This window comes from Silene latifolia, chromosome 1 (genome assembly GCF_048544455.1).
Source record: "Silene latifolia isolate original U9 population chromosome 1, ASM4854445v1, whole genome shotgun sequence".
NCBI classification, from domain to species: Eukaryota; Viridiplantae; Streptophyta; class Magnoliopsida; order Caryophyllales; family Caryophyllaceae; genus Silene; species Silene latifolia.
In genome coordinates this window covers 176,690,896-176,698,554 of record NC_133526.1, presented here as the reverse complement: position 1 = coordinate 176,698,554, position 7,659 = coordinate 176,690,896, and the positions used below count along the sequence as shown (strand labels likewise).

The window sequence follows — 7,659 nt, the reverse complement described above, 5'->3', positions numbered from 1 at the left end:
ATCATTCTCTGGTTATGAAGAGGTGGACTCCTCAAATCTCTAAGGAACTGGATTCTGTTTCAAGGGTGCCAGTTTGGGTCACTTTGCCAGATTTAGATCCTATTTTTTGGTCTGAGAAGGCTCTAAGTAAGATTGCTAGCAAGATAGGCACTCCTATGTATGCTGATCCTGTGACTACTAACAAGGAGAGGTTATCATTTGCTAGGCTTATGATTGAAGTGGATGTATCACAAAAACTACCTGAGGATATACTCTTGTATACTCCTTATGGTCAAGTTCTTCAGAGGGTAGTGTTTGAATGGCTACCATACTATTGTACACACTGTAAGAAGTTAGGGCATGATGTGAAGCAGTGTAGGTTTCTCAAAAAACCAGCTAAGGAACCAGTCACTACTCCCCCAGCTGCTGCTGAGATGAAGGCCCCTGCCACTGCTAAGGTGCAGGCCCCTGTCACGAAAGCATCTGCTGCAGAGGTGCAGGCTCCTGCTGCTGCTATTCCAGTGATAAGGAATGAGAGGTCTATAGAGGCAAGTACAGTCACTCCTGATGAGGATGGTGTGATCCTGCAGAAATTTAAGGTTGTTCCAATTTTTAATGTGGTGGATAATATGAGAGTGGAAGTTCATTTTGAGGAAGTGGAGTTTAGTGATACTGAAGACCCACCCCCCATATCTCCATGAAAATTGGTGTTTGGAATATTCGGGGGATGAATAAAGAGTTTAAGCAGCATGAGGTAGTGGACTTTTTTACTTCTAATAAATTGGATATTATGGGAATAAATGAAACTAGGGTCCGTTTTCCTAATTTCAACTCTGTTAGAAAGCGTGGTTTTAAACATTTTACGGTTTTGCATAATTATGACTACCGTTCTAATGGTAGGCTTTGGGTTATTTGGAATAAAGCTTCTTTAGTGGTTACTGCTCTGTCTTCTGGAGTTCAATGGGTTCATTTGCAAGTTGAGGCTCCTGGATGTGTCACCTACCAGGTCACCTTTGTTTATGGCCTTAACTCCTTGGAAGGGAGGGTTGATCTTTGGACGTTTTTGAAGGGGTTACAGCCTACTTGTCCATGGGTTTGTCTTGGGGATTTCAATTGTGTGAGAAGTCTGGATGAGAGGATTAGTAATACTGCTGCTAACCTTCAGGCTTTAGTTGATTTTAATGATGCAATTAATATGGCTGGGTTGGAAGACATCGTCACTCATGGCTTTGCTTTTACCTGGACGAATAAGCAAGAAGATGGTGATAGGAAATGGATGAAACTTGATAGGGTCTTAATTAATACTGAATGGGCTGCTGTGTTACCTCATTCCTATGCGGACTCTCTTGCAGCTGGGGTGTCTGATCACTCACCCTTAGTAGTTAACATTCCTTCCACTGAAGTGCCCAGACCCAAGCAGTTTAGGTTCCTCAATTGCTGGGCTCAGGACCCTTCTTTCCCTGACATTGTAAAGGAGGTTTGGCAGGAGAGAATTTATGGGTGTAGTATGTATAAACTTGTCTAGCATCTGAAAGTGGCTAGGCAACGTTTAAAAGTCCTCCATCACAAGACTTACTCTAGTCTTACTGAGAGAGCTAAGAAGAAGATGTGTGAGCTTCAGGACTGTCAAGGCAAACTTCAGAGGGATCCCATGAATGCTGCCTTGATGCTAGAGGAGAAAGAATTATGTTTACAGTATTGCAACTTAAAAAATGCTGAGCTTAGTGCTGCTTGTCAGAGGGCTAAAGCTCATGGTATTCAGATGATGGATGCAAATACTTCTTACTTTTTTTGCAAAAATGGCTGTTAGAAGGAGTAGTTGTCATATTAGCAAGGTGAAGGATATGAATGGTAATGATTGCAGTACTCATGACACTATCTCTGATGCCTTCCTTGAGTATTATAAAAGTTTACTGGGTACTTCTTCTGCCATTAAGGACATTGATCCTACCATTATTCTCAGTGGGAACTGCTTAGGAGCTCAATCAGAGGGCCTGCTACTTCAAGAGGTTTCTGAGTCTGAGATCCATGATGCTCTTTTTGCAATTGATATTAACAAGAGCCCTGGACCAGATGGTTTTTCATCTGGTTTTTTCCGTCAGTCTTGGGATATAATAAAGGTTGAATTCACTAAGGCAATACTGGATTTTTTTCGAACTGGGAAATTACTTAAGGAGATCAATTCAACCCTGATCACTTTAATCCCTAAGGGTGATAGTCCTAGTTCTGTTCTGGATTATAGGCCTATATCCTGCTGCTCAACAATTTACAAAACCATTAGTAAGATCCTCACTAATAGGCTTAAGAAAGTTATGCCTGATATAGTGGGGTTTGAACAAGCTGCTTTCGTACATGAGAGATCAATAGTTGATAATACCATGTTGGCTCATGAATTGGTTTCTGGTTATGGTAGGCAAAATTCCTCCCCTAGATGTGTTATAAAAGTGGATATTCGTAAAGCTTTTGATTCGGTTCATTGGGAATTTTTGAGGACTATTCTGCCTCTGTTTGGTTTGCCTCCTAAATTCTGCAATTGGATTATCACTTGTGTGACTTCACCTAAGTTTTCTCTTAATATTAATGGGTCTTCAGTGGGTTATTTTGCTGGGAAGAGGGGGCTAAGGCAGGGTGATCCCCTATCCCCCTTGCTCTTTGTACTCTGTATGGAGGTTTTATCTCGGATCCTCAGGAAGTTACCTGATCACAAGCACTTTAGCTTTCATCCAAAATGCTGCAGGATAGGTCTCTCTCATCTAATTTTTGCAGACGACTTGCTTGTTTTCACAAGAGGTGATTATCCTTCTATCAAAGCTGTTGAAGCTAGCTTGCATCTTTTTGTTTGAAGTTTAAGTCGACTCCTAACCCCTCCAAAACTAACATCTATTTTGGGGGAGTGCACCCAGAGGTAAAGGAACTAATTCTTAGGGATACTAGTTATTTGGAGGGGACATTTCCCTTCAAGTATCTTGGTGTTCCCCTTCACTCATCCAGGCTGACAAAAGATATGTACTTCTCTTTGCTTGAGAAAATAAAGGCCAAGATTAACCATTGGGCTAATTGTAATCTCTCCTATGCTGGGAAGATTCAGCTCATCAACACTGTTGTATTTGGTATTGAGAGCTTTTGGTGTGCAAGCTTTATGCTGCCTAAGGGGGTCATCCATGAGATAGACAAAATGTGTAGAAGATTTTTATGGGGATACCAGGGTGCACACAAACTTGTGTTTTTTGCGTGGCAGAAAGTTTGTAGGAGCAGGGCACAAGGAGGGTTTGATATTCGAGAAATTTTGAGCTGGAACAAAACTTTGTTGCTGAGAATGTTTTGGAGGATTTCTACTGCATCCCCTTCCATCTGGGTGCAGTGGTGCCAACACTATCATCTGCAGGGGTTTGACTGTTGGAGTGTGAAGCCATCACAGTCCACTTCCACGGTTTGGAAAGCTCTATTTGCTGCACGAGATGAATTTGTTGGCCTGACTGGTTCACTTGCAGCTGCTCATGCTTCACTACAGGAATGGAGTAGGACTGGTAAGCTGCATTTGTATCAGGTATATGCGATTTTTCATGGGAGACACTCTAATCTCCAATGGGCTAAACCTACTTTAGATGGTGTGGTTATGCCTAGGCATGCTATGCTTGTGAGAATGGCAGTGCAAAAGGGGTTGGCCACTACTGATAATTTGAATAGAAGAGGATTGCATCTTGTCAACAGATGTTACTTATGTATGGCTGCTGCTGAGGACCATCCACACTTGTTCTTCTCTTGTTCCTTTTCAAGAGCTGTGTACCAAACTATTCTGCTCTGGCTCGGGGTTACGAGGAGACCTTTGTGTTTGCATCAGGAGCTTCTTAAGTTGTCCAGATACCGTGGTAAGGGTTGGAGGAAAAAACGAGCTCGGTGTAGTTTGGCTGCCACGGTTTACTTTCTATGGCAAGAAAGGAACTGGCGCATTTTCAGAGGGGTCTCTCGCACGATTGAGCAAGTTGTCTATCAAATTAAATATTATGTTTCTATTCGATTGTATGCTAATATTAATAGTAGTATCTTAGAGGAGGTGATTGAGCATATGACTAGTTAGAATGGTCATTTTGCTTTCCTAGTGGCTATACTTTGTATGAAATTCTCTTTTTCTAATGAGAAGCTGATTTCTACACAAAAAAAAAAAAAAAAAAAAACGAATTGGCACCCTTATACTACAGTCCATACTCCAACTTGGTGGTCAACCACATACTCAAATCCCAGGGATACTTCCCTGGAATGCCTTTGAACCCCATTCGAAGAAACACCTTCGCACCATACAAGGAAGGCAACTTAAAGAGGATACCACTTGGACTAGGGTACAAACCCACTAAAGAGAAGGTTCTCGAGATGCTCGCTCAAGTTCAAAACCGTAAGTACGTAGGAGTCCAAATGCGACCCTATCTCCCTACCCTAAATGGGTACTTTGTTAAGGAAGGAAGTCTAGAACTCTTTCACGGATTTCCCGAGCCTTGGAATTACCTCGAGAGGAAGCTAGCCGGAATCGAGATCTTTCACGATTGCTACTTCATCCCTCCAGAAACGGTTCCTACCGTCAAAACCCGTCAAGCACCTTGCTTAGACGAAGAAGCTGTTAGCCTATTGTTTGGAGAAGATCGATTTGTTAGAGCCGCGCAGGATGAGATCATTACCATGATACTTCAAGACGATCGCTTCAACCCTACCGCATTAATCACAGAAATTAACGCGAGTCAGCAGAAAGGATGGAGAAAATCAATCAAGTGGACCAACAATCAAGGAAGACTCTTCAAGCTCACCACTAGAGAAGGAGAGATGTTCAAAGGAGAACCAGAAGACGATGAGTTCGAGTCGGAGTCGGAGTCGGAGTCAGAGTCGGAGTCTAGAGAAGTCACTAGGGAGTCTCCTCCTGTCGTCATCCCCATTCCCTTTGTTTCTCCTAGCTTAGCCTCGAGTAGTAACGGTGGTTCGGGAAATGTCCCAACCACTGTCCCTTTGCCGCCACTGACCACGGATCAGATGGCTTCTTTGTTCCAACTTTTCTCAAACTTTAATATGAATAAATCAGGTTCTGCTTACTCTTTGTGTTATCTTGAGTGCAATTCTGTTTACGATGATACTGAGGATGACCAAGACCCAGACTCAATTGAAATACCTCCCTACGTAGCCAAAGAAATACTATAGGAAGGGGAAGGGGGACCCGTAATAGAGGACACCGAACCCATCAATGTAGGAACCGAACTAGAACCCCAAGAACTTAGGATATGGACTACCTTGAGCTCTACCGAAAGGGCCGATTTCATAGACCTCCTAAACGAGTTCAAAGACGTTTTCGCTTGGTCTTACAAAGACATGCCAGGGATCGACAGGGATATCGCCGAACATAGAATCCCGATTAAGCCAGGTTTCAAGCCTGTAAAACAGAAGCTTCGACGAATGAGAACGGAATGGGCTCTCAAGATTAAGGAAGAAGTTGATAAGCAATTCAAAGCCGGGTTCATCAAAGTTTCCGAGTATTCTGACTGTGTAGCCAACATAGTACCTGTACCCAAAAAGGATGGGAGAATCCGTGTTTGTGTTGATTTCAGGGACTTAAAAAAAGCAAGTCCTAAAGATGACTTCCCTCCACAACACATCGACATATTGGTGGACAATACTGCAGACCACGCATTACTATCCTTCATGGATGGATACGCGGGTTATAACCAAATCAAGATGGCCATAGAGGACATGCATAAGACCGCATTTGTCACTCAATGGGGAACCTATTGCTATACGGTCATGCCCTTTGGATTGATCAACGTCAGAGCTACATATCAACGCACCGCAACTACACTCTTACATGACAAGATGCACAAAGAAGTTGAGGTATACGTAGACGACATGATTGTCAAGTCCAAGGATAGAGAGGGGCATATTGCGAACCTTCGCAAGTTATTTGCAAGGCTACAAAAGTACAACATGAGGCTCAATCCTCAGAAATGCGCATTCGGAGTAACGTCTGGCAAACTCCTGGGATACGTCGTTAGCCAACGAGGTATAGAAATAGACCCTTCCAAGATCAAGGCTCTGATCGAAATGCCACAACCTCAAACAGAAAAAGAAGTCAGAGGATTCCTGGGAAAAGTGCAATATATAAGTCGATTCATATCGAAACTCACCATGATTTGCGAGCCTATCTTCAAGAAGCTCAAGAAGACAGACCACACCATGTGGGATGATGATTGTCAAAAGGCATTTGACCGAATCAAAGAGATATTGGCTAAACCACCAGTGCTCATGCCACCTCAACGAGATCAACCTCTTGGTTTATATCTCATAGTAACCGAAACAGCCATGGGTGCCATGCTAGCTCAAACTGTAGGAAGTAAAGAAAGGGCTATCTACTACCTTAGTAAGAAGTTCTTGGAGTATGAGTGTAAATACTTACAACTCGAAAAGACATGCCTCGCTCTTGTGTGGGCAACGAAGAAGCTACGCCATTACATGCTTAGCTACTCCGTCAAAATATACTCCAAAATGGATCCAGTCAAATACCTCTTCGAGAAACCCGTCCTCAACGGATGCCTAGCAAGATGGACTTTGATGCTCTCAGAGTTTGACCTCAAATACGTGCCGCTAAAAGTTATAAAGGGTCGCGCCGTCGCCGAATTCTTCGCAGAAAATCCCATCAATGACGCACAAGCAATAGATACTTGGTCATTTCCGGACGAGGATATACTCCAAACTGATGTAGACTCCCGGGACCTTTACTTTGATGGGGCATCAAACTTAAGAGGATTTGGAATAGGAGTGTTGCTCATTTCTCCTGAAGGCGAGCATACACCAATCTCTGTCAAACTCGACTTCGAGGTGACAAATAACGCTGCAGAATACGAAGCCAGTCTAATTGGACTACAAGCGGCAGTGAGCTTAGGCATTAAAAACCTCCGAGTACATGGGGATTCATCCCTGATCATCAATCAAATTACAGGATCTTGGAAAATTCGAAGCGAAATCCTAGCACCTTATCAAGCCAGAATAGACCAAGTTGCCCAATTCTTTGACCACGTGACATATCTACACCTACCTCGGGAAGAAAATCAATTTGCAGATGCTCTTGCAAAACTCGCATCTTTGATCAATATGCCAGATGACATGGTGGAAATGCCTTTGTGCATCGAACGACGGTCAGAGCCAGCTTATGTCCACCAAATCACCGATGAAGAGGAAATCGCGCAGGAACCCTAGTTCCAAGCAATCCTGAATTTCAAGCTCAACGGTACCTATCCACCCGATATGGACAAAAGGGGACAACGTGTTATACGCCTACTAGCTTCCCAATACATTCTCATGCAAGGAGAGTTATACAAAAGAACACCTATTGGTGTAATCCTACGTTGCCTTGATCATTCACAGGCACGGAAAGTAATGGAAGAAGTCCACGATGGAGAATGTGGTCCTCACATGAGTGGGCCCATGATGGCAAAGAAAATCACACGTTTGGGGTATTATTGGACCACAATGGAATCCGATTGCATCAAATACGTAAGACATTGCCACAATTGCCAAATCTTCGGGAATGTGCAACATGTCCCTTCTTCATTGCTCTATACGATGACATCTCCTTGGCCATTTTCTGCCTGGGGAATTGACATAATCGGGAAGATAACCCCAGCCGGAACAGGAGGTCACTGTTTCATC

The 7,659-nt window shown here is 43.2% G+C and overlaps 2 protein-coding genes across 2 annotated transcripts; both read left to right on the top strand.

Annotated features, from left to right (window-relative positions):
* Positions 1 to 676: 676 nt before the first annotated feature.
* LOC141588089 (uncharacterized) lies at positions 677 to 1,789 on the top strand. Its single transcript, XM_074409546.1, has 2 exons — positions 677 to 1,456; positions 1,505 to 1,789. Exons 1-2 carry the CDS (start codon positions 677 to 679, stop codon positions 1,787 to 1,789), a joined length of 1,065 nt encoding a protein of 354 aa, XP_074265647.1.
* A 1,194-nt stretch (positions 1,790 to 2,983) lies between these two features.
* LOC141588080 (uncharacterized) lies at positions 2,984 to 4,057 on the top strand. The gene has a single exon (XM_074409539.1). The coding sequence runs from the start codon at positions 2,984 to 2,986 to the stop codon at positions 4,055 to 4,057; it is 1,074 nt and encodes a 357-aa protein (XP_074265640.1).
* Positions 4,058 to 7,659: the final 3,602 nt, after the last annotated feature.

Bases quoted from the DNA above. Each gene is read 5' to 3' on its own strand.
- LOC141588080 (XM_074409539.1), top strand. From the start codon at position 2,984: ATGTACTTCTCTTTGCTTGAGAAAATAAAGGCCAAGATTAACCATTGG.
- LOC141588089 (XM_074409546.1), top strand. From the start codon at position 677: ATGAAAATTGGTGTTTGGAATATTCGGGGGATGAATAAAGAGTTTAAG. The intron at 1,457-1,504 runs GTTTGGCAGGAG...AAACTTGTCTAG, and splicing joins TCCCTGACATTGTAAAGGAG to CATCTGAAAGTGGCTAGGCA.